This window comes from Peromyscus leucopus, chromosome 16_21, assembly GCF_004664715.2.
Source record: "Peromyscus leucopus breed LL Stock chromosome 16_21, UCI_PerLeu_2.1, whole genome shotgun sequence".
In the NCBI taxonomy this organism is placed as follows: Eukaryota; Metazoa; Chordata; class Mammalia; order Rodentia; family Cricetidae; genus Peromyscus; species Peromyscus leucopus.
In genome coordinates this window covers 25,604,070-25,630,904 of record NC_051084.1, presented here as the reverse complement: position 1 = coordinate 25,630,904, position 26,835 = coordinate 25,604,070, and the positions used below count along the sequence as shown (strand labels likewise).

The window sequence follows — 26,835 nt, the reverse complement described above, 5'->3', positions numbered from 1 at the left end:
ACGGGCACCATGATCTGCTTGACTTACCTTCTCGTTTTCACAGCATTTTTGTTCTGCCCGAGTCTGCAAATGAGCACGCTAATATCAGAGCAGACTCGGTAAATGTCTCTCTGCAACACAGAGGATGAAATGTGAAAGCACATTATCTGAAAGAGCTGTTACTTCTAGCATTCTGTGCACCCAAATGGAAGAAAACTTAATACCCACAAAATGCAATGCTTTGGCATTTAAAATTAATTGTTTTTTTTTTTAAACTTAAAAACTGGTGATCTCTTTTCATATGTAAGTGAAATAAAACCGTGAGCCCAGTTTTAGCCAAGCAGGTGATGTGCTGAGCCCAGTTTGCAGTAAACAGTGGCTGGGGTGAACAGTGAATCACTGTTGTGGGACCAAGCATGTGGAAGTGTACTGGAGAATCCCCCATCATTCCAAGTGGTTTAGTTACTTAACATAGGAACCAACATTCTGCCAGTAATTCCTGGGGTGGAGGGCAGTATTTGGTGTGTTGTGCATAAAAGACAGCATTCTTTCTAATTCGGTGAGCGTGCGCGCACACACACACACACACACACACACACACACACACACACACACACACACACACAAAATCACTGATAAGCTTTTCGTTTAGCTTAATTTAACAGTCCCCTCCCCCATTCATTAATAGTCCATCTCATCAGAGCATCAGAATAAAACAAAACAGACAGCCAGGCTTTCAAAGCTACTCCTGCCTTACTTAACAAGTGGAAATCCATCCCCACAGTGAATGGAAAATACTGACCTGCCATGGATAAGAGTAGTCAGGGATATTGTCCTGTTAATTCAAAGATCAAGAAATAGGGTCATTTTCTCCTTCCGTTTTTTAACTGGCAAACTTAAACTAACAAGAGTCAGGAACTTTTAAACTTCTGCATGTGTCACATTGGAAAAGGTTATAGACTCTTAGAAAGTGCCTATTTACTAAAGGTAAAGTGCACCTGTAATCCACAGAGCATCAATACCATGGATCCTTGGAACACACGCACTCTTGTGCACCTTGTCTTAGGTGGGAGGCTGTGTCTCGATAAATTCCTTTTGTACTGGAGAAATAGAACAAATTAAGGATTACTGGCAAGTTACAGCTATAGCTTGTTCTGCTCTTTATTGGGAAAAGAAATCACAAGTGTGGTATTCTTGGTTCATTTGTTTTAACATTGTAAATTTTGAATATCATTAAAATAAGCTCACCAGGGCTTTTTGTCATCTCAGTATTGTGTAGTTCTTTTTATTACAATTTCTACAGGGAAATTTAAGCATGAAATATGTTTACTTATGCAAACTATAAATCGTATCGTAGCCAGATTTTAGCAAGAGGCTCATTTACAGGCAGCTGTAACCAACAAGTGTCCACAAACCAATGGCAATTTGAACCTATAACCATAGCTGTTTGCCTTGAACTGATGGAAAAACCAGTCTTTGGTTCTGCAGACCAATGAATTGAGAGAATGCATTGCTGTTTTTTTTTAAATGTCTTTCCTCTTTGTTGAGCTTTGGGAAAACCCCCTTCCCTCACCACGACCAGACCACTATTGACTTTCTCACTGTTAGGTCAAGGAAATTCTTCTGGAGTCCACATAGAGTGCTCAGAATCAGGGGTCAGCCCCCTCCTCCCCTACTGAGCAAGCTAGCACAGCACTGTCCTAAGACCCGGATACTCTGGCCTTAGACCCTCCTCCTGGCTCCATTGTGTATCATTTATCTTCCCTCTTTATTTGCCTCATGATTCTAAGCTGATTCCCATCCACCAGCTTCACCCAGACCTCCATACACACCCTAACTCTCTCATCTCTGTGACATTAAATCACCTAATCATACACACTGAGTCATTTATCCCATCTAACATCAGCCATCACTACCATAGCTCTCAAAATCCATTGATCATCTTTCCAGAGTGTAAATTCATTCCTTATTTCCTCCCGCAAATTTCACGTAAATGAGTAAGAATTAGAGTTGGATTGTGTTTGTAACCAGAGCAAGAGGGAATTAATTACAGAATGGGCTTCTTATGGCCGGCTTGTTATATTCAGTCTACCACAGTAGAGGTTTTTGCATGCTAAGATGAGAAAGATGCATTAGCCATGAGTCACATGTCTTCTGGATATGACAACTAACTTTATACTGCATTAATTTCATCTGCAGAGTTAGGATGCCGTATTAAAGCTGACAGAATGCCGTTGTTTTATTTCATTAAATGACATGAACTAAACCATGAAATCGTGTACATTGTTCTGTAATCCATCATGCATTGTCATCCCTGATATAATTTGTGTCATCCCATGTGTTTGTGTCCAATGTGTTCTAGCTCATTCCAGTCAGTCCAAATGTACTGTCTTCCATAGGTCACCCTTCCCTTCAAGTGGAGCTGGAGACCCCCATGGGGTTGTACTGCACACCACCTACCCCTTTCCAGCAAGATGACCATTTTAGTGATATATCTAGCATAGATTCTCCCTTTAGAACCCCCAGTAGACTGAGTGATGGGCTAATGCCTTCCCAGGGAAATATAGAGCATTCAGCAGGTGGACCTCCAGTGGTAACTGCAGAAGACACTTCCTTAGAAGACAGCAAGCTGGAAGATTCAGTCACTGTCACAGAAATGGCCAACCCACGGGATGTAGACAAGAGCCAGTTGAAGGACACGTGTCTGAGGGAGTGTCCTCAGTACCTCGGAAGTGTGGCTGGGGTCCCAAAAGATGGTACGCCGGCAGATCCACCGAAACCACAGACTAGAAAAGTAGGCATGAGCTCTGAGCAGCAGGAGAAAGGAACGTCTGGTCCTGGTGAGGAGATGGCGGAAGAAAAGCTCAAATCTCTGTTTGAGGACATTCAGCTTGAAGAAGGAGTAGAGTCTGAGGAGATGACAGAAGAAAAGGTGCAGGCTATTCTTAGTCGTGTTCAGCGAGCAGAACTGGCAATGTCTTCACTTGCAGGTTGGCAGAACGAGACGTCAAGTGGAAGCCTAGAGTCCCCGGCCCAAGCCCGAAGATTAACTGGTGGGTTACTAGACCGCCTGGATGACAGGTACGACTCCATCCCCAGAAATACACGTGAAAAGCGGGTGTCCTACCCACACTTCTTTTTAAACGGATGCTTTGGGGCAGTGACTCCTTGTCTCAGTGGTTAGACCTGTTCTGGGATAGACCTTGCTTATAGATTGGTTCAGTATGTTAGACTCCCTAGAGAAAGGTGAATTTCAATCCAACTATAATTCTCAAAAGCACTGAAGTAAAAAACCAAAGCACACTTACATGCCAAAGATGTAGAAGTTGGTTTAATTAGAAGACACTTGGCTGGTTTCCTCTATTAGTCTGTCTTCAAAGTCAGCAGTGTTCAGTTGAAGTCATTTCATATGTGAAAGCCCACATCTTTTATGAATATTATTACCATTTGTCTTATTTCATAACTACAGACATAGATGATACAAGATATTAAGAATTAAAAACTCGACCCAGTCCTGCCATCTAGCAATAATCACCAGGAAAATTCTGAGATTTGGAGGTGTGCTTTAGCGGCAGGCAGAATAAATGAAAGCCAAATACGCATGGCTCTGCATGTCATCTCCAGCACCCCACCCCCAAAAGAGGAATGAGGCAGGTGTACATTTTCTGTCTTCATCTAGGAAAGCAGAAACAAAGAAAACGCACTCACTATACTCAGAAAAACACACATTATTCTTCCATTTTTCTTTTTTTCTTTTTGGAGACAGGGTTTATCTTTGTTGTCCTGGCTATTCTGGAACTCACTCTGTAGATCAAGATGTTCCTGAACTCAGAGATCCACCTGCCTCTGCCTCCCAAGTGCTGGGCATGCACCCCAACACCCAGCCTTCTTCTTCCATATTTATATACATAGGCTTTTATGCAGAAATATGATAGACACTTCTATACAACCAAAACAGGCATCAATGTATAACTACGGTAATTCTGTTGGTGTGTGTTTGGTTCTTTATGCTAGTCCTGCTCTAGAAAGTAAGTCTAGAGCCCCTGGACATGGGACACTCCTCACCACTTGGTTGAATTTCTAAATTCTAAGAAGGTTGTTTTTATCATCTTTATAATACTGTGGCTCTCAAGCAGGTTTGTAGACCAAACAAGAAAAGCTGCTTCCCTACCAGATACTGAGATAGACAGTAACCTCTAGTAACACGTCAGACTGAAATAGAAATAAATTTACTTTAATGGTAACTGGTGATAAACCCCAGTTGCACACAAGACAATCTTAACTTCCTAACCACATGTGTTTCATTTTGCTGTTCAACTTTGTGTTTCAATCACAACTCCAAAACGAGGCATATCAGAGATCACAAAACCTCTCTTGAAAGCATCAATAACTTGTCTCTATTAGCGACTGCAGAGAAGACAGAGCACATCCACATCCAACCCCATGTTCCCCTAGGATGGCAGAGTCTACAGCTGATCATCAGAAAACACATAGTCTAGGAAAGCTGTGCATTGCTATTGAACTGGCCAGACTTGTTGAATAGAGACCCTGCCCTTGGATATACAGAAAATATACTGCATCTACCTGCGCCTGGAAAGTAAGAAAATAATAGTGACCTCCAGGGACCTTATATAGTGATACCCCTGGTGTAAGCATCAGGAGCAAGGAAAGTGAGATAGATAAACCATGTGGAGTAGGACATACACACTGTGTTGTCGGATCTTAACAGTAGTAGATTCTTTTTCCCCCCTTAATGTACACTAGGGTTTTGCCTGCATGCATGTCTGTGTGAGGATGCAGATTCCCCTGTGACTGGAGTTATAGACAATTGTGAGCAGCCATGTGGGTGCTGGGAATTGAATCCTGGTCCTTTGGAAGAGCAGCCAGTGCTCTTAATTGCTGAGCCATCTCTTCAGCCTCCAGTAGATTATTCTTGTACACACAGGATAAGCGAGCATCTGTGTCCACTCTTCCACATTAACATGAAGGGTAATGTCCTAGTCACTGCCTTTTCTGGGACATGAGCACAACACTAAAAATGACTAAAAGTTGGTAGTGTAAGCTACAAAATAAAACCAGTGGTTTATGTTGAACCTAGTAAAAGATTAAAAGTCATTCAAAAAAGACTCAGTTATGAAGGGTGTCCCCGTGGTAAACAGAAGCCATGTTGGTCAGTGAAGGTAGTGGAGGCTGGAGTGGACAGAGGGGTTCAATAAGGGCATCTTGGTTGACAAAGTGTGGCGAACATACACACAGATGAAAACTTAAAAAGAATTCAAGTCAGGATTCCTGAAAATGCAACTTCCACTCAGAAATTCCTTTTTATTTTTTTCAGGAAGTAATTGGTTTTGGTTGTAGTTTTTTTTTTTTGTTTGTTTGTTGGTTTGTTTGTTTTTTGTTTTTTTTTTTTTTGTTTGGTTTTTTTTAATTCTTTTGTTTGTTTTTCAACAGAGAGTTTCTCTGTATAACAGTCCTGGAACTCAAAGCTGGCCTCCAACTCAGAGATTTGCTTGCCTCTGCCTCCTGAGTGCTGGGATTAAAGGCATGCACCACCAGGCCTGGAGTTTGTTTTTAATTAGTGTGTCTCTACTAATAGACATAATAGTGTCTCACACTAGCCTTCCCTTTAAAATTGGTGAGGTTGGAACTATATGTCCATCAACATTTTTTTAAGGTGTAAAATATAGCTATGGAAAATGATTATTTTTAAAGTGACAGTCTACATAGCCATGTTGAGAGCTGGGGTATTGGGGATGCCTACAGCCTGGCATACCTCACTGGCCCACCTGTGATAGGCCCTCACATTTTAAATCCACTCACTCACTAACATTTTCATGCCTATTTTATGCCTTTAGAAGTAGTTTGGCAGGGATGGAGAGATGACTCAATGGTTAAGAGCTCTGACTGCTCTTTCAGGGGACCCAGGTTCAATTCCCAGCACCCACATGGCAACTCACGAATGTCTGTAACTCCAGGATCCAACACTCTCATACATACATGCATACAGGCAAAACACCAATAAAATAAAAATAAATTTAAAAATTTTTTAAAAAGAAGTAGTTTGGCAACCTGGGCCCTGAAACCACATCCTGAAGCCATGTGCAGTCACGTATCGCCATGGTGATTTTGCATATTGTGTCTTTTACAGCTCTGATCAGGTTCGAGATTCCATTACCTCATATCTCAAAGGAGAGCCTGGGAAATTTGAAGCAAATGGAAATCACGCAGAAGTCACTCCAGAAGCAAAGGCAAAGTCCTACTTTCCGGAATCCCAAAATGATATAGGAAAACAGAGCATTAAGGAGAACCTGAAACCAAAACTACACGGCTCTGGTCGCACTGAGGAACCAGCGTCACCCCTCGCAGCCTATCAGAAATCTCTGGAAGACACCAGCAAGTTTGTCATAGAAGATGCACCTAAACCCTGCGTGCCTGTCAGCATGAAAAAGATGACTAGGACTTCTGCTGACGGCAAGGCCAGGCTCAACCTCCACGAAGAAGAGGGGTCCAGCGGGTCCGAGCCTAAGGTAGGTCATCCACACAATCAGCATGCTCTCATTATTACAAACACCCGCGGTTACTACTAGTCCTGTAGCATTGGACACAAGGTTCTTTATGATTTCTAAATGATGATGGGGATGGGGGTGGCCACCAAAGAAAGCCCTGGGGAGGATGTACACCGTGGGTTAGCACCTTCAGTCATCAAGGAAATAAAAGTATCTCCGGCCATCGCCAAGGATGAAAAGAAGCAAAGAGACATTAGGTTTTTGGGTCCAGTACCAATTCTGCCTGCGATTAAGGTTCCCTGATTGCAAATCCAGCCTTCGTTCTTAGGAGAAAGGGGAGTAATTTACACACTTTCTGGTTCTTTCATAGAGTTTAAAACTATAGTATCGGACCCATCAATACATACTATTCTGTAGCGACTTACGTCTCAGTGTAGTTGAAAAATTGAAAAGATGCAATTTCCAAGATAAGGCAACTCAACGGCAGGCTTAAGTTTGTACTTAGAAACAGCCTTTTTATATTTCAGTTGATCATCGGCATGTAGACTCTGAATGTAATAGAATCAATGGTTTGCTCTTTATAACGATATGTTTTTGTATACCACCTAATAGATTTTTTATCTTTAACATCTAAAACAAAAGTATTTTTTAATGAAATTATCTTTCACCAATGAAATAAAATTAAAATGCATTGTTCCTGCTTTTTGATATAGGAGCTGGCTTCAAACTCACAGAGATCCACCTGCCTCTGCCTCTGCCGGGATTAAAGTTGTATGTCACCACTGCCAGCTTTTTTTTTAAAAAAAACTGTTGTCTTCTCTCTATCCTTCTGTCTTTCTGTCCACTACGTAGTAAACAACAGTTCTCTGCCTTTGACGTGCAGGCTCTGTGGCCTGCCCTGAGACATGCCTCGTTCACTTAAGACCAGCATTTTGGAGAAGACACAGTATTTTATAAAGCAATGCTTTAAGTTTACAAAAACGCCCAGGCACTCAGAAGCTAACCACTGCCATCAACAAACCCTGTACCTGTCTTCCGCTGTTCATACTCTTTTGGTCATTTTCTGAAGTGTTAGGAAGGGGAAAGAGAGGAAATACAATTTCAATAGATGACCATTTATGCAAATGATTACCATCACCAATAACTAAGACTTGAAACGATTCTTTCCTTTTTCTCGTACGCTATTCTGAGGATCCCCCCACACACTTCTCAGAAAGTGTCATGTTCCATATTTTTGCTTTTCATTTGTTCCTCGGTATATTTAAGCAGGATGAGTTTGAGTGGAATCTTGCCTTTTAAAATGCCATACAGTTAAGTATGTTCCTTTTAAAACAAATCTAAAAAAAACAAAAAAAAAAAAAAACAGGGAGAAGCAGTAACACGGTGACGTTTTTACCTAGGAAGGTTTATCCTGAAGAAGAAAACCAACCAGTTATTAGAAACCAGCATAGACATGTGACACACTGTGTGTGTAGATGGGTGTGTAGTTGTGGGTCACTGGAGAGCCACTCAGATGTGGACATGAAGAAGGCCGCAGTGGTTGTAAGCCTCAGTAGATCTCAGCTGAGTGGAAACCAAACCTCTCATTGAGTCACCCAATGCATAAAGACTTCCTGTCCATGAATGTCCGTGGACAGTCACAGTTTCTGGGGAGTGTGAGTTAGATCTCACAGGACATCCCAAGATGCCCCGGTCATGTCTTCAGTGGCCCAGCCTAAGGACAGTAGCAACCAGCAAGGCCATCTGATGTCTACTTCAGACCACAGACCCCTTTTTGTCCCCTGAAAAAGCAGGTCAAAAGTCCAGGTGCGGCGTTGACGCGGATGACCGCCTGCTGTTACAAGGTAAAGCCCTGCTCTTTCCTCTTCCCGTGAAGCAAGGAATGCTGGGAAAATCCCACATGTTCTCCCAAAGCTCGGTCCTCTCCTGGTTTCCAGAGAACTCTCTTAAAAGGAAGCCTGGGGTTCTACACTGCTCTCCCCCTTCACCTAAGGCTAAGCAGATTGAGTCTCGGGGGAGAGAGGGGACGCTGAAACACTGGTCCCACCAGCCACCTCTGTCTGTGAGGGCGCTCTGGGGGTCTTGCAAGGGTCACCTGTCTGACGGGCATGTGAGCCCTCGGTTAGTGTTCGCATTAACCTGTGCCCTGCTTCTGACTCTGCCGGCTTACAGTCCGTGTATGAATAACTCAGACTTCCCCTTCCGCCTCCCCCAGGCTGTTCATCCTGGACTCGTGCTGGGTGATTCTGTCCTCTTGTGAATTTGACTTTCTCTTAACTTTGCGTACTTTTCTAATATGTTCCTTAAATCATTTTCACTCGCTGTCCTGTTGTGAAACTTGAAGAATACAATAGGGAATGTGATTTAAGTTCTGTTCCTTGCACAGATACTGGCTGGGATTTACTTTGAGAACCGTGTTCTCCAGTGGGACTTCATATGAACTCAAGATTAACATGACCTTTAACACTTCAACTACTTGTCAGTGGACTGTTGGTGAACACTGTAACCTAGTGTGTTACCCACTCAGCTACCGTTTTACACTCATTTTACCTACTGCCTGTTCCTCCTGTAGGGATTTCACTAGTCTCCCGACTCCACCCACACACACTATTTTCACAGTACAGACATAACTTTTTCTAATGGTATTAACTACACAGTCCCTGGCTTCCTGACCATTAGAGTTCATTTGTATAATTTTATCATTGCAATTAACCATGGTGATGAAGAATGTTTACTGAGTAACAGTATTTTCCCACTTGAATGATAAACTATTTGCCACCATATAGTTTCTTCAGACTCCTGAATTGCTGAATTACTGTGTCTCTCTTTCTCTGTTCATCTGTCTGTCTCTCTCGGGACCTGGGGAGTAAACTATTAAGCCTTACACATGCAAGTTCTCTACTACTGAGCTGTGTCTACCATACACACACATACACACACAATTTTGAGACAGGGTCTCATTAAGTTGCCCAGGCTGGCCTTGAACTTATGATCCTGTAGTCCCAGCAATGTTCCATATTACATGGTCATTTCATTCTGGGTCCTTAAAAAGCCCTCAGGTGCTCACACGTCTTTACCCCCTCACTCATTGGCAAAAGCTCTTACTGAACACCTTGTGTGGACGATAATCTCCTGGTACAGACAAGTCTGGTGTGTCCACCTCAAAGACAGCTTTCAATAAAGTTAACAAATTCAATCAAAATTCCACAAAAGTTGCATATGCCTCTTTCTGTAGAGAGCAAGTCAAATATGGCCTAAATGATAAGATCCTAAGTTCAAATCAAACAAAGGCAGATTTAAAAACTATTTTAAACAGGAATACAAAGACCTCATCAAGCTATTAACATTTAGTTTTTAAAGCCAAAATGCTGTATTATTAACGGATTATAATTACCTTTATTTTCTTGGTTTTTCGAGACAGGGTTTCTCCGTGTAGCTTTGGTTGCCTCGGAACTCACTCTGTAGACCAGGCTGCTGGCCTTGAACTCACAGAGATCCACCTGTCTCTGCCTCCTGAATGCTGGGATCAAAGTGGTGTGCCACCAGCATCCAGTTAATTACCTTATTGTTTCACTGTACACACAGACACCACATATGCACACACATGCACACACACAAACACACCCAGTCATACATATCCACATGAACATGTGTGTTCATGCCTGTATACACACATACATTCATGAACATGCAGAGACATACTCACTCTCTCTCTCTCTCACACACACACACACACACACACACACACACACACACACACACACAGAGCTCCCTCTCCCTTTTCAGGATTCTCTTAAATATGTATCTTGCTATTCCTTAGGGGGGAAGAAAATAAGTAAATATAATTCTTTCTTGATTTCCCTTCTCAGAATGTCTTTTGTTTTCAATATGATGATAAAATTATACTAAAAATGCATTTATCAGGACTTGAGCTCCAGCGGGAGTGGTTCAAGTTCCGAGGAGGAGCGGAGGGTCACGACCCGAGTCATCCGCCGGCGTGTGATTATAAAGGTACCAGCAGGTAGAAGCGGCGGGTTGCTGCTGTGTCTAGAGGCTGCGGCGCACTCTGGGAAGTTCAGCATGTTTGATAACCAGCTGGCGCTCTGTTTGGAAGCTTGTCAAAGAACCGCCCCAAAGAAAGCCGTGTTGTATGTTAGTGTGAGTTCTGCGCAGGCCTGTTGGCCACGAGACAGCTGCGATTCTGTCTGAGAACTCTTGGCATTTGTAGCTTGCCTTTCTCGGAAAGCAAGGATTCTGTATGGTGAGAAGGTAGTTCGTAGTGAACACAGTGCTCAGTTAATACCCCAGAATCTAACTGAGGAAGAGAGAGGAACACCAAGGAGAATCCCGCTGCCTAGTCTTGGAAATGAAAACACATTTCTCATTATTAGGCAGTGACTGAGAATTTTAGGTCACACCTGGCATGGATATGTGTGTCAGAGGAAAACTTTAGAAACGGGTTCTAATTATACTAACACGTGCCAAAAATGGAGCTGAATTTCAAAGTCTAGGAAGCAGTTTTTGCTAGAAATGAAAATTCCACCTTCAGACAGCTAGCTGAAAACACTGTCCATCTGCATTACCTCCCCCAGGATGGTCTGTGCGAGTACTCACCTCTGCATGGCAAAGTCCACATGAACCTCCCTGCAGCCCACCACTCACCTTCAATTCTTGACATGAGAATGGTGTACAATCCCAATGTCACAAGACTTGGCCAAGAGCTAAGAAGCTCCTTAACTAGGTTCCCTACATTTCTTCTTCTTCTTCTTCTTCTTCTTCTTCTTCTTCTTCTTCTTCTTCTTCTTCTTCTTCTTCTTCTTCTTCTTCTTCTTCTTTCTTGTTTGTTTTTAGTTTTGTTTGTTTTATTTTTTTGAGACAGGGTTTCTTTGTATAAGTTTTGGCCACCCTGGAACTAGCTCTATAGACCAGGCTGCCCTCGAACTTAGAGATCCACCCGAATTAAAGGCATGCACTACCACTGCCCAGCTCCCTACATTTCTTAATCCTCTTCTTTGTACTTTTTCATGAAGACTAGATGAAAGGGGGGAGGGGGACCGTCAGATCTGCTCAAATACAAATTTTCAAAGATTCTAAAAACATTTGCCATTAAGTGGTTTTCTGCGTTGTGAGCTCTCCCCCAACTGGACAGCGAGTGAGTGCCTCAGATGCTGTTCACACCATGAGTCACTTCTGTGGAAATCCTAACGGGCACGCCCATTTAGTGATGTCGACAGAGTATTTTCTGGTGTGCTGTCTGTAAAATCGGCACAGTCAGTCACTGCTCACATGCTCTCCGAGATGGCAGAGCAAGGACTCGGGTTTATCTAGTCTCGTTGCTCACGCCCATGAATGATACAGTGAAACATCTAGAGAAACATTGAAGGTACCGTGAGGCAACTTGTTTTCCATGCTGCACGTGCAGCAAGGCTTCTCTTGCTTCACCCCAATCTTGTCCACAGCTGCCTCATATAAGGGCTAGCTGAACCCTCCTAAAAATACAGACACAACAAGGCCCGCGGGAGTGAACAAAGGACTCACACAGCAATAGCCACACCTCTGGGCTGATGAAGATTCTTCCTTTGGTCCCCTGACCTTCTGGACATGTATCAGCAGGTCAGCCTCTAAGTAGTTTTATTAGAGTGAGTAACATGGGCATTTGAGCTTAACATAGGAATAACGATACACAGCTTTCATGTATTTTTAAGAGCGTATGTTGACAACCCTAAAATAAACTCGAAGGCTGTAGGTTTTGTGAGACGTGAATCTACAATCTACCCAAATGCCCACCCCCTTGAAGTTGGGCTCCACTTAGAGAAAGTGAATAAGCAGCAGCATCAGAGGATGGATGGTCTTGGAGCTGGGAAGAGGCATCGTCCTCAGAGTGAAATCACTACAGAGCAGTTTTGAGCGATGCCTTTCGCTATGACAGAGAAACCAAAAGCTAAGTAGCCTGAACTGTACGGGATATTACAGCTCCACAAACCCGACATACAGAGGATGCTTTCTGGTCAGTATTTTTCTGTTGGGATAGCAACGGCAGGCGGGAAGGGTCCCGCCTCTGTTTTCTCTTTAGTTTGTGTGTGGGTGTCTAGCAGAGTCCAGGGATGGTGGCAGTGTGTGGCAGACATAGCATGAGAATCTTCGCCATCCAAACCGTAAAGTGAGACTGCTCAGACCTAAAAGGTCATTGACCCAGAAGCCACTGCACTGTGCAGATGACCCGAGGGATGCTTGGAGATGAACTGATGTATTTTAAAACCAGGCGGCTAGGCAGCAACAGCTCTGGGAGCAGAGCGCAGCCCTTGACCTGGTGGTGAAGGGTTTGTCCCACAGAAGACATACAAGAGGGTCTTTTGCTAAACTAAGTCAGGCATTTGGCCATTCAGGCTTCCCCGTGACACAGAAGAGGGTGGGAATCTGACCTGCTACCCAGAGGCTGAGCAGCACGGGACTGCACTGGCCTGTTACACTGCGGGCCACGGGAAGCCCTCGGGTCCTCATGTCAGCACTGGGAGCCATGCAGGGCTGTTCTAGCCCCACCTGGTAGCTTTGCCTGGGAAGCATCTCCATATGGAATTGCTGTGTTCAGGATTCCACGGCACAGTGTAAGCAGCTCCGCTCACACAGTCAATCCATTGCCAGTATGATTTAGGGATTGGCCTCTTCATGTCCACATGGGGACCCTTCCATTTGTAAGTGAAGATTTATCCCCATATTCATTCTTTTGTATATAGTTTGATAATCGCGCAGTCTCAAATGCCCACAGGGGCTCAGCTGGGTTGTTCAGTTCTGTGAGTATATTTGCTTAGCAAATCCAGTGACTACAAAGGTAAAATCTTTAAATCAACTCACAGCCAAACTGTCATCAAGTTTGGTAAGCCTGGCCTATCTGTGCAATACAAATGTATTCATTTTCACCATTTTTGGTGGAATTCAAAGAGTTTGTGTATATGCTTCCCCATAACCAAGGAATTCAAAACAATGTAAAATTATGTCCATCACTTCTGCTTCACAAATTTCAGACTGTTTCAACACAGATTATATATGCACACTTGCACACACAGAGATGTATAACAGGTCTTTTAGAGTATATGTCTTAAGGTTTCTATTGCTGTGGTGAAACATCATAACCAAAAACCACTTGGAAAGGAAAGGGTGTCTTGCTTATAATTCCAGATTACAGTCCAGTCCTGAAGGCAGTCAGCGCAGGAGCTCAGGCAAGGCAGGAGCTGATGTAGAAGCTATGGAGGGTGCTGCTTCCTGGCTTGTTCGACCTGCATTCTTATAGAACCCAGGACCACTGGCCCAGGGTGGTGCCACCCATAATGTACTGCACCCCCACATCAATCACTAATTAAGAAAAGGCTCTACACAAGGTCTACAGCCCAATCTTACGGAGACAATTTCTCAATTAAGATTCCCTCCTCTCAGATGACTATAGCTTGTGTCAAGTTGACATAAAACTAACCAGCACAATCGGTTGCCACCTAGACAGGTTGTTGATGTTTGCAAAATATGTAACATCCATCTGGTCTGGGAAGTTCATATTTTATCATGTACATCAAAGCAAACCAGCACACCTTATACTGTCATTCCTGATACTCAGAGAAGTCTAGGAAAGGAAAGAAAAAGTAATGCTCTCAAAGAGGTGCAAGAGGAAATTCCATTGTGCCATCCTTAAAGAGACTACCAGAGATGAAGACCCCCAAAACATAAGCACCATGATGTCCCTTTGAAATAGGGGGGTGCCAGAAATTCTGTTGTAAGGAAGACTGGAGAGGGGGTTTTGTTTATGTAAAAGTACAGTAGTCTTCAAAAGCTAATTAATGATTGTCTCGCTCCCATTAGAGAGGTTCCAGAGATCTTTCCTTGAAAACATTTGACCTCTAACATAATTGACAGAGAGGTAAAGAGACAGATTTTTAAAGTACCTAGTCCATAAATCTTTACTGACCTTCTAGTACAATCTACTCCTTTAGTGTAGTGAGGAGCTCCATCATTAGACAACTTGTTTTGGTCTTAAAGAGAGCCATCTGCATTGACTGCATGTAAAGAGTACATTTCAGTAATGGGACAAAGGAAGGGCTCACCTTCCGGAACATTTGCAAGAAGCAATGTGGCTCGTTATTGATAAGTAGGGCTTTGAGTCTTCTGAAGGTATTAATCTAAGTCAGCAATTCACTTGTATATATATGTCCCTTGTGCTTACGTCCATGCCTACTTCTCCCATTCCTTCCCAGGGTTCTTTAAACAATTTCACAATTAGCATCTTCACACAGAAGGGCTTACTCAGAGCACAGTAAATGGATTTCTGTCTTGCTGGAGTCTCCTAAGGTCTTTCCTTGTGTACCACTCAGAAAGCTGGGTGCTCAGAAGAATTACCTCAAATACATCATTCACGCCCTAACTACAGGAAAAACCTCCCATCACCTTTTATTGATACTTTTGCTGTCTCTATGCCTTTATCTTTAAAATAAAATGGGATTTTTGCAAAATATGTGAAACCAAACATAGGAAATAAGACTAGCTCCCCTGTGAAACACTTGCTGCACATTTCAGAGTGTTGGGATGTGCAACCTCTATACCCTTTCCTCCCCATTTGAGTCAACAGAAACTGGACAGAAGTGGGCGGGACTAAGGGCGAACTCAGAAGACCTGTGGCAGTTTCCAGAAACGTCGGCTGAGCTTTCCACCCGGTTGGCCGATGGTAGTGAGGGTGGTCAGGCACACCACCCCAGTTACTCTCACGTACAATCTGTGAAAACGTCAGCACCCCTTCCCCTCCCCTCCCCTGCAAATAAGACTTTCTCTACCCTGAACTTTGCTCATCATCATTTTTTAAAGTGTTTTGCCCTTAGTACATGATTTCTTAAGTATCTTCTCAGCTCAGAAACTGTCTTTACTCAAATTAGATAGAGCTCGCTCCATAAAATCCCTCAACCTACGGTGTGACTGATGACGTAGTGCTGTGCTTGAGTGAGTTCTCTATTCTTACTACTAATGATTGACTAATATTTGTTTCAACCAATGAAGCCTCTTGGCTTCTCTGTGGCTAACTGCATCTTAAACTTATGGATTTTTTTGGAATTTGCTGCCAACTACCATACATGCCTGAATACATGCTTGAGGTGTAAGATCGAGGGTTGTGAACCGTTCGCTAACCAGCTATGAAGTCAATCTTCGCTTTCTCTGGAGAGGGAAACGCAGTCTGTGACTTCTCTGCAGTTCCAGAGCCTGTGCGGTATGCCGTGTGGTGTGCTGTGGACCTGGATCGATACCCACCCACACTCCCCTCTCTCATCTCTCTGCCACATCCTTTAGGGGGAGGAAGCCAAAACCATCCCTGGTGAATCTGTCACAGAAGAACAGTTTACTGATGAAGAAGGCAACCTCATCACCAGAAAAGTAATCACCATTGAGATTTCATGCTTCTGGAGTTGAAATGCTCTGCATGAGAAGCACCATTGTTTGCGATAGGTTATAGCGCCCCCTCGTGACACAGAATAGTCCCTACATCTCTCTGTTGCTTCCAACAGATCACTCGGAAAGTAATAAGACGGATTGGCCCACAGGAGAGAAAGCAGGATGAAGTGGTAATGTAGCGTGGTTGCCAAGGAGGAAGTAGAGGGTAGCATCTTCTGTGAGTCCCCTGGGAAGCCTTACTAACAGAGTGACTGCTACAGTGTGGAAGCTTGGAATGCTGGGTTGGCGTCTTCTGACGTAGGCTTTGTACAGGGTCCAACCAACCACGTTTCTTCATGCCACATCTGAATGTGACGTACTTACTGCGGTCAGAATCATCACAGAGATAAGTTCATTTGTTAGAGACAAAATGTTCCAGCTGGAAGGAGAAAGAGAAGGTAGAATCCGTGACCATCAACAGCCCCCTTGAGAGGGCCCACACTTGGCATTCAGTCGGTGCCTGTCTAGGACACTGAGGGAGGAGGACACTGTTAGGGTAACAGAGTTTGGCTCACAACTTTCCTGCCCATCATATTCTGTAGAAAAATCTAAACTTCGCCGTCACATCATGCTTTGTGTAGCCCCATGTCCAACGTGCTAACACAGAACCAACTTGGAACTGTGAGTGTGACTGACCCAATGAACCCTTTCCTGCCAAAGACAAACTCTTGCTATTACGCTTTGCTGTTTCCCAAATCTTTATCATATTTAAAGGTAGGAAGTTAAGTATTAAATATTATGTTTACATACAAAAAAAAGCAAACTGAAAAGTACTGAGGACCAGGTGAGAAAAGAATAAAGACCAGACCCCTTCCCCTCCCCACCACGCTTTCTGTTGAAGGAAAAACTAAATGTGCCTCAGTCTCAGAGAAGTGTGTACCTGATAGCCAGGAAAGACAGTCCCAATCTGTAGAAACTGGTGCTGTCTTGGACCATGGTGGAGAGGGGACAGTGTTGGTAATTCCATAAACTAAATAAAGAGAAGCAGTCGGACCAGCCCTGGCATTTAATTCTGGCTTGGTGCTTGTTTAAGAAGTCCCCGTCATACTACAACAGACTAGTTATGGTTTTGCTGGCTGACAAAAATCATCGATCACGATTCTAACAGTTGGGGTTCAGGTGCCTTGTGAATATCAAGGACGATTTCTTCCAGCCCTTAGGAAACGGGCTGGCGGCTCTCTGGAATCATTAACCCTCTGTGCTATGACGCCTCATTTTGTTGTGGTTACCTTGAATGTGCTGTGGCATGCTGTGGCCGTGGTGAGCTGGTCTGTGCAGGCGAGCCAAGCAGATCGTCTGTGTCCGAGGATGTCCCGTGGGCCTCACCACTTCTCCTTCCTCCTGCAGCCTCCGGGGTCCAGCGTGGGAACTGCTCCCAAACTCTTCCTCCGCAGAAATGTAACGTGTGCTCTCCTTTAGCAGGGGGAAGGCTATAAAGTGAAGACGAAGAAAGAAATTCGGAATGTGGAGAAAAAGACCCACTAGTGACAGTGACGTCAGTCCAGGTGGGAGATGTACTTATGTCAACAGTGAAACTTAAAAGTCTCAAGAATTTTCTAGATTCCCTAAATAGGTGACGCACATCTTTCTCTTTTTTTTTCCACTGGGACAAACTATGAAGTCATCCCTGCTCTTTTTCTGCATATGAATATAGATGTCTATGTGTATGTGTATATATGTATGTGTGTGTGTGTATCTACACATGTATATGTACATTCACATATGCACACCGGGTCTACAAAAATCCTCCATGTGTACATGGCATCTGCAGGAACAGATAAAAATATATTCAAGTCTCCTGTTCTCTTACCATGAGGCTCCCCATTAACAGGCAGCAGCCATTTCCAGTGGGAAGATTGTCAAGCCAGTTCCAATGGACTGTGTTCAACCCCAGGAGTTTGGGTCAATACAGAACTGTCACCAAGTCTGAGTTAAATAAATAGAATCTGATACATCAACTTTTTTTGTAAACCTAAACACAATTAAGAGGTTGAGTCATATGGGCTTTTTAGAAGTTAAATATTTAATAAGTGAGCTGTGTTTATATTTGTTTGGACTTTGTTTCCCTTAACATTATATTTCTGGATTTCACATTGTTCTTTTTTTTAATACAGATACAATCAGAAAGATAATTTGGGTCTGAGAAAACAGTTTTGGAAAGTTGTGTCCTCGGGGCGTCTTCTCTCTGTCCTTTCAGTCCCCTGGGTCAAATTGACAAAGAGTGGGAATTCTAGTCTCATTTTCTTATCTGTCCTCCCCTGCCAACAAGGAACCCTGATATTTGCGTGCAGAAATAAGGAATTGGGAAATAATCTCATTTAAGGTATCTAAGGCTCAGATAGAATTTTATTTTTGAGATGGGGTCTTTTGGAGCCTAGGCAGGACTTGTACTTCCTATGTACCTGAGGATGACCCTAAACTCCTGATCCTCCTGCCTCCCCTCCGGACTGCTTAGATTCCAGTCCAGCAGCATGCCATGCGCAGTTTATGCAGTATTGGGAATCAAACCCAGGGCTTCATGCATGTCAGAGAAGCGATTTATGTCTGAGCTCCATCTCCACCCTCCCAGGTAGATCCTTCATTCTGCCCGACAAATGTCCTCTCAGTATTTGCTCTACAGTATCTTTCCTTGGCCTTCTGTGAGGTGCACAGTGGATTTAGCAATCCCATGATGCCTGCTGCACTAAACTCATGCTGTGGACTCTGGGTGGGAGCCCGTCGTCATGTTGTGACCATTGATGAGGTTGAAAAAGAAGAAGAGGAGCCCCAGATGTTCTGGAAACAGAATTCTCTGTGTGTTTCTGTGTGGCTCTTCAGTTCTCACAGCCTCTCCTCTTGGATCAGTGCCATTGGCATCCCTAGTTAACATAAGGAACAGGCCCTAAGAGGTTAAGAAGATTGCCCACAGTCCTATAAAAGCGGTAGAACTAGGAAAGAACCCTAACAGGCTACCACGGATGCTCATCCTTGGGGCTCACTGTAGACCTGACCTGGCAGGGATGGGAGGGTCCCCAAAGACTCAAGTCAGCTGAGCTTTAATGAGCCCGAGTTACTCATTTGTGGGGATTCTGGTCTTCACCCTAAAGCCAAAAGGAAGTGATTCGATGTGCAAGGCAACAGCTCCACCGCTGAGCTGACTTGCATAGCCCATGGCCTTTGGAGAGCTCTTATTTTGTAGTCCAGGCTAACCCAAACCTTGCAAGAGCCTAACCACTCAGCGCTAGGCTCAGTGGTAGAGTACTTACCCAGCATGCACGAGGCTCTGTCTGGATTCGGTCCCCAGCAACATACTCACATACTCATGTATCCTTCCCTGAGAGCTGGGAAGTGCATGCAGGTCACCCTAGTTCTTTAGCAGCTGAGGCAGGACTATCGCAAGGTTTAGGGGACAGTGGCGATCAGTGATTCCCAATGGCAGTCGTTCATTGTGGCCGTTGGTGGCACAGGGGGTGGGAATAAATAGGGGCACCAAGTTTTTTACCAACTATATGGGTTTGGTCAAGCTACCTAATGCATGTTGTCATTTCCTTGGTGGAACAGGGAGTGGTTGAAATGAAGCCTGGAGGAGCGACAATAACCCCCTGCAGAAGGATAAGGGTAACAGGTCTCAGAGCTGTTTTAGAATCCAGTCCGTTCAGACGTGTAAACTGCTTCATAGCCATGGCTGCTGAGCCCCTAGAAGCCCCCGTTAGAAGGCACTGTTATAAAAGTATTAGGAGAAGCAGGCAGGAAACAAGACGAGCAGCTTGCCAAGGCAGGCATAACGGCGGCAGCCAGCAGAAGTCACAGCAGCCGCCGAGCCACCCAGCCCCCTCCCCAGGTGAAGGTGGTTTACTACATTCACTATCAGTGGTTCCCACAGTAAACTGAGGCCGTGAGTAAAGCCTCGGGTGCCTGTTCCTTTTTTACCAAGGAATGAAGCAGAGACCCAGACAAAGCCAGAGGAGGTGATGGCCACCCCTCTCCCTTTCACAGACTGAGGCAGTTCATCCCACTCCGGCCCCTGTCTCTGGGACCTTTTCCCAGAATGTGTCCAAGGTACAGACAGTTTTCTGTCTGTTTTCCTGATACATGGCGGAGACAGAATTGAAGCCAGGGAGTGTGGCTGTTGGCCCTTCCTGACGCCCTTGTTGTTTTAATTACCTGTGCTGGAGGGGACATAATACTGCCCCGTTATTAGGATTGATGCAACTCACTTCAGGACAGTGCCAGATAGGTAATAACCACTCAGTAAAAACGAAAGAAATGCATTTTCTTTTGCTTTAAAAATATGCACCGGTCTGTTCCTGGTGTGTTTGCTTTTTCCTGCCGGCTCTGAAGCTTTGGCTGTTTTTACCTCAAGCCGCTAGGAAAGAGCCAATGCAAAAAGGCCTTATTTATTGCTATTAGTTGAAGAGGAAATCTGTTCTGAGTTGGGAGCTGTTTTAAACTAAGTTCTCAGCCAAGTGTGCTAGTGCACGTCTATTAATTCTAGCACTTGGGAAGACAGAGGCAGGAAGATCAAGAGTTCAAGGCCAGCCTTGGCTACGCGAGACTCAGTCTCCAAAAAGAAACCAAACAAAAACTAAAGGAAAAGCAAACCTTAATTTTAGATTATAGTTGCCTTTTATAGTGAAAATTACTGCTTTTAAAAAAGAAATATGAGCCAGCAAGGTGGCCCACAAGAAAAGGTGCCTGCCACCACTCCCTATGTGGAGGCGTGAATGAGAATGGCCTTGTAGGCTCGTATTTGGAGGCTTGGTCCCCCATTGATAGAACTGTTTAGGAAGGATTAGGAGGTGTGGCCTTGTCAGAGGAAGTGTGTCATACTTCAAAACCCACACCATTCCCACTTAGCTCTCTGCCTCATGCTCTTGATCAAGATGTAAGCTCTCAGTCTATCTGAGAGCCTGCCTGTTGCCATGCTCCCTGCCATGATGGTCTTGGGCTCACCCTCTGAAGCTTGAAGCCCCAATAAACTCCTCTATAAATTGCTTTGGTCACGGTGTCTTAGCGCAGCAATTTAAGACACCTGATAACCTGAATTTCAGTCCTCAGGCCCCACATGATAGAAGGGCAGAATCGGCTCCCACAAGTTGACTTCTGACCTCCACACATATGGTGTACAAGGTACTACATGCATATGCACACACAGGTTAAACTAAAACATAACACAAAGGGGCGGGAGGAGGGAGGAAAGGGGGGCCTGTGGTTGGTATGTAAAATGAATAGAAAATCTCTTAATAATAAAAAGAAAAAAAAAGAAAAGATTAAAAGGGAAAACATTCTTAGCCATATGAGAAAAGGAGGAGGGGTGGGGGAGATAGGTGGGGAGTGAACAGAAGATCCGAGCAGTTCTCTGTGTGCCCAGAGCAGAGCCCGTGGAAGCTGTCAGGTGAGAGGTCACCTGCAAAGGAGGATCTGTCTCTTTAGAGCCCTGGAGTCTGCACTTTGAAAGAGACGGATTTAAAAGGAGGGATGGAGAGGAATTCCATCCATGTTGACTAGAGAAGGAACGTCCAAGTGGATAGAAACTGAGGGGCAACCGAAGGTCGTGTGCAATGCTGCGCGTAGCTGATGGACATGCTGCCTGCATTCTCTAAGTAGGACTAGAGGCAAGGAGCAGTGCCAGCAGCACCTGTGGCCTCAGAAACCAATGTCTAGGCTTACCCTTGATCTTGAAAACCAGAAGCCTCGAGTGTAGGTCACCCCAGACGGCCATGTGCACATTAAACCTTAGGAAGCCCGCCTCCAGGACCCATCGTTGACACTCAGGCTTGATCCAATACTGTTGGGGGGGTGTTTTCAACCCCGTCCCCTGTAGGTGTGGACTGGGCACTGGGACTTATTAAATCCCACCGCACAGCCCAGTTTGAGAACTGGGGGAGAATGTGACTTCAGTGGAGGATATTGGGAAATAAGTTCCCAGTTGTGCACTGGGCTGGATTGATGAGGGCTACAGGTGTGGAAAAAATAAAAAAATAAATAAAAAACCTGAGTATTTCCAGAGGCCTCTAAAGGGACTCTGAGTTCTACCCCCAAGCCTATACTGGACCTGGAGCTGTGGTCTCTAAGCATCTGCTAAAATGTTTCTTACAATGAAAATAAATTAATCTAAAAGCATGGGCATGGCTGCAAATTTCTCCCACGTTCACATATGAAAGGATAGGCCAAACCCATGGAAATGCCCCTCCTCTGAATGTGTCTTAAGTCCTTTCCCTTCGTTTTCTACACGAGGGAGGGGGGAGAAGGGGGGGTTGGAGGAGGTGGGGATTCCCAATTCTATTTCTGCTGTCATCACCATGGCCTCTGGCCTCACAACATCCCAGCCACTAGAGGGCGCTCTCACCACAGTTCATTTTCTAATTGCTTAGCCAGGGTTCTCATCCTCTTTGACACTGCCCTTGGTATAAGATGTTTATATACAGGGTTATCCATCCACTAGCATTCCTATAGCCATGGGGTTGGAACCCACATTCTGGCTGCCTGAGAACCAGAAAGACTTGAAGGTTAACTACTGCTTTAAAAAAAAAAAATACCCACAGTACAGAAGGACATAATTAACTGAACTTTAAAAAGTAGTAAAAACAAACCCACTCTATCTAGAGAGACAATGTTGGCTTATATTGAGAAGACAAAGGCTTTGTTTTGTATTTTTAATCCAAAATTAACTTGGGAAGATAAGTTGGTTATTAAAAAATGTAAAGCAAACAGATGGGAGTTCACTCAGTTTTTTAGTGGTCTCTTGTTTATAGACACTTACTAGAGATTATTAAACTCTACGTCATAGAAGTATGGTACGTTAAAACTTTCCATACTGATGAAGCTGGGACACACAAGGGCAAGTTTACAGAATAGTGCTGGGAACTCCCTCTCCCTGGGTGAAGAGGGTGATGTGATCCCAGAGCCATGTAAGCAGCCTGGTGCCTGGAAGATACGGATTTAATGACAGAAACCAAGGTGTGAGAATCCTGATGGACAGGGTTTGCCTACCGTCTGTAATCGGAGCTACTGAAGCCAGTCACTTTCCTTCCCGGATCAGGGCAAGCGTTGAAATCTCAGAGGAGTGGGTACTTTGGTGTTCTTGGCTCTGATCTCGGGTGACCTGGGCCAGGGAGGTCAGTAGCCAAGGCACACGAAAAAGGCAGCCAGACCCAGAAGGGAGACAGCCGGGGAAGAGTTGTTGAGGGTGTTTACACAGGGCAGGATGTCATGGGTGATCCACCCAGAGAGAAAGAAACAAGTCTGGGTAAACAAGCTCAAGGTCACCAGGACACCTCTGTTCCTGGCAGAAGGCAGATAGATTCTAAAGGCTCTCTGTGAGCCACAGAAGAGAGTTGGCTGGTTTTTGTGAGCAAACAGGTTTTTGCTTCCACTCCTTACTACCTGGTGCTGGAATTCCAGCCTGTCAGCTTCTCACCTTGACTTCCGAGTGTTTCCTGAGATACCCTTGGACTGTGGCTCTCAACCTTCCTAACGCTGCGGCCCTTTAATACAGTTCCTCATGTTGTGGTGACCACCCCACCCTGGCCCCAACCATTTTGTTGTTACTTCAGAACTGTAATTTTGCTACTGTTATGAACCGTAATGTAAATACTTGATATTCGACCCCTGTGTGGGTTGCAGCAGTTTGGGAACCTATGGTCTAGAGTCTGGTCCTCTGAGTTGTTGTCCAGGCAGCTTAAGCCCACCCTACGAACAGGAACTGCGCCCTTGTTTTCTGAACCCTTTATGATGGACAGCAAGGAAGTCCTAGATGAGTTCTCCTCTATATACAAAAATAAAGTGAGGAATGTGTCTCCGTTGGTGATGGACTTGCCTACCATGCAGGTAGGCTCAGGTTTCAGACCCCACACCACATAACGTAGGTACTGTGATTAGGAGAGGATGGGGCAGGATGATCAAGAGTTCAAGGTCATCCTAGGTTACTTAGCAAGTTCAAGGCCAACCTAGGCTGCATGAGACCCTGTCTCAAATAAAACAACAAAAAAAAAAATGAAATGAAAACTAAACTCACTGCCTGCCGTTTCACTTTCCACAGGACCACGTGTTCGTACTGCCAGTATTGAGAAATTCACCAGAGAATCAGCCGGAAGGAAAATATTTACCAAGAAGGGAGTGGGGGTCTGCTGCTTCCACACATCAAGGACATGATTTTTTTTAATGCAAAAGGAAAAAAGAAGAAGAAGAAAATTACTCACATTTTTTATTTAGCATGAGCCATTTTACAGAGCATGGAAACTCACTCTCATTCCCAGGATTGACACATGTGTACTGTAAGATACAAGAAGCCATGTTGTTCAGACTTGATCTCGAGTAATTTGGTGTCATTTTCAAGGAAGAAGAAAAAAAAACTGTGCACCAGGAAGGACAGAAGATGGGATGATCAAACCAGGAAGAAACTCTAAAATTACTAAATCCACAACAGCTCGCCTTATTTTTCTTGGACCCAAACTGTCAGGGTATAAACACTATTTGTTTCTTTTTTTAAAGAAAAAAAATTGAAGAAAAAAAAAACATCAATAGTTTTGCTGTAAATAATAACACTGTAAATTCTAACAGAAAAAAATAGAATAAATGTTGATAGGTACCTGCCTCATAGAACACAAACAAGGTATCACAAAATGCATCTAACAATAGGAGTCCCAAGTGACTTCACCCTGGACAAGGAGGAGGTTCTGGGGTGTGGGAGGACTCTTCACTGATTCTTGTATATTAGCAATTACAATGTTTGTACACGCAAAACTGCTAGCTTGATTTTAAAAAGAAAATGCAAATCTTTAAAAAAAAAAAAACTGCTGCAAATTTAAATAATTCCCAAAATGAGGAATTCTGTAGTTCTGTGAAAAAAAAATTTTTTTTCTTCAGAATACTAATATTTTGATGCATGCATATCACCTTATTTTGATTAAACCTTTTCCAATTTTGCAAACACTACAGTCTCCTGCAACACAGGAGATTTTATCTGTAAACACAAAGCCCTTCATCTAATATTTGTTGCTATTGCCAATTTTTCAATGAAATGACCAAAAAAGAAAAAAAAAAAAGAAAAAAAAAAAAAACCACCACATAAAACTATACAGTAGTTGCTTGGGGGTGGGAGGTGGGGAGCTGTTAGTGCTTACAGGGGGAATGCTTGCCACTGTAGAGGTGGATGGTGCTCACAAGAGGCCCCAGCTGTGGGTATTTAAAAATGGACTGACCGGAAACCTGTATCTAGGAGAATGGCAGCACACTGTAAAAAAAAAAAAAAAAAATCACTGTATTGTGTACTGGCTCTGAGATGTAGATCCCTTTCAGTAAGCCGATCACTTGTAACCACCCAGCAGTGTCCTATTAGGTTAGTAAGGCTGCGTTTTATAGGGCATTTTTCTTTGGGTTTCGGTGAGGTTCCTACATTCATTATCTTCACTTGAAATCGGCCTCGATGGACACCTAGCTCTAAATGACATGTATGAGAGAAGCAGACGCTGGATACCCTAGACAATAATTTAAGCATAAAATAAATTGTGTTCAACTCTTCAACTACCTGGGCTCTACAGTGTCCTTGTGTCCTCTGGCAAAGCGCAGCTGTCTCCTCCCTAGTCACAGGGGCCCTGTCTGTGCCCCTGGTCACTAAAGCAATAGTCTGGACCATTCTGTTCTCGCCCCGAGAACACCCACCTTTGGATAAACTGTGCTGCATAAACTGTTCATTTTGTGGGGGAGCCAAAAATTAAAGATGGAGTCATCTCTGTTCACATCTCTTCAGGCTGCCCCACCCCACAAAAGAAGTTGGGGTTTATACAGCCAATGTGTCGAGAAGTCGTTGATCCACGCTCTCAGGAAGCATCCACCTGCACGGGCTTTTAGCCCAGAAAACATTTGTTTAGTTTTTGTGTCCACTGCTTTTGGGTTTTTTGGTGGTTTGGGTTTTTGTTGTTGTATTTGAGATAAAAATCTCAAATGTCTGTTTAGTTTAAGTGACATCTGTTGTCGGAGCTTACAAATTGAGAAGTTTTATTTTATTTGGTACTGGACAGTGACCCTAAGGCCTCTTGCACACTAAATGAGTGAACTACCACGGGGCGGTGCCATCTGCCGCCCGTTGATATTTTTGAGACAGGGCCTCGCTAACGTGTCCCAGCTGGCCTTGACCTGGCCAGCCTTCTGCTTACCAACGAACAGGCCTGTGCCCCTCGGCTGGACATGACTTCTCTTGAGAAGCCACATTTGGCGGCAGCGGGCCTCTATTCCAAAAGACACTGAAGCCGTGATCCCTGCTCTCCCCAGCCAGATGTGTGGTCCCCCATGTACCAGCCCCATGTCTTACTTTAGCCTGATAGGCACTTGGAATTTGGGGCCCATTCACTTCATGATTCTGAGTTCCATAGGGAAAGATGCCATGCCATTCCAACTTTTACCCCAGCCCGCAGCCTGGCACGGTGCAGTAGGGGTGGCATCCGTCACCATCCTTAAATTTCAGGTACACACTATGTAACTTCTAAATACATTCCATTCATTGACTCAGCTCTTACAACCACTGTGTGAGTCAGGTACTAAGTTTGATCGTCACAGGCACCATTTAGAATTAAGTGAGTGCTTAATGCCATTCAAGGCTATCAGTGTCTGTCCATTGAAGGTGGCTGTCAAGTGGGTGAATGCTCTCCAGAACGGATGCGGTACCAGGCAGGTTTGCAGAGAGTCTGTTTGGTCTAGAGAAGCCACTCCAGACAAGGAAGCGGAGAGTACATTTGCATGTCATTTGTATGATGTCCCCTCCCCTTATCAGAATCATCTTTACAGACAGGCTGCCACTCCCGAAAGGTTTTTAAAACTGCCCTCAAAGCTCCTGTAAAACTAAAATCAGGATGTAAGAATCTTAATCTAGCATTTAAGAGCTATGAATTCTTGCCCCCTGGCCTTGCTA

The 26,835-nt window shown here is 44.2% G+C and overlaps 1 protein-coding gene across 38 annotated transcripts in view; it reads left to right on the top strand.

Moving 5' to 3' along the window:
- Nucleotides 1-25,454, top strand: part of Ank3 (ankyrin 3) — a 484,120-nt gene extending 458,666 nt beyond the window's left edge. For 25 of the 38 annotated variants that reach the window (XM_037199680.1, XM_037199690.1, XM_037199685.1 and 22 more), the window contains 8 exons: nt 2,379-3,060; nt 6,128-6,506; nt 8,279-8,329; nt 10,410-10,496; nt 15,807-15,890; nt 16,022-16,078; nt 17,367-17,452; nt 23,968-25,454. In XM_037199680.1, coding sequence (XP_037055575.1) covers nt 2,379-3,060; nt 6,128-6,506; nt 8,279-8,329; nt 10,410-10,496; nt 15,807-15,890; nt 16,022-16,078; nt 17,367-17,432 — 1,406 coding nt within the window. In that variant the 3' untranslated portion in view covers nt 17,433-17,452; nt 23,968-25,454. The remainder of the gene's footprint in view (nt 1-2,378; nt 3,061-6,127; nt 6,507-8,278; nt 8,330-10,409; nt 10,497-15,806; nt 15,891-16,021; nt 16,079-17,366; nt 17,453-23,967) is intronic. The other 13 variants (XM_028877239.2, XM_028877246.2, XM_028877245.2 and 10 more) reach the window with 6 other exon arrangements.
- The last annotated feature ends 1,381 nt before the right edge of the window (nt 25,455-26,835 follow it).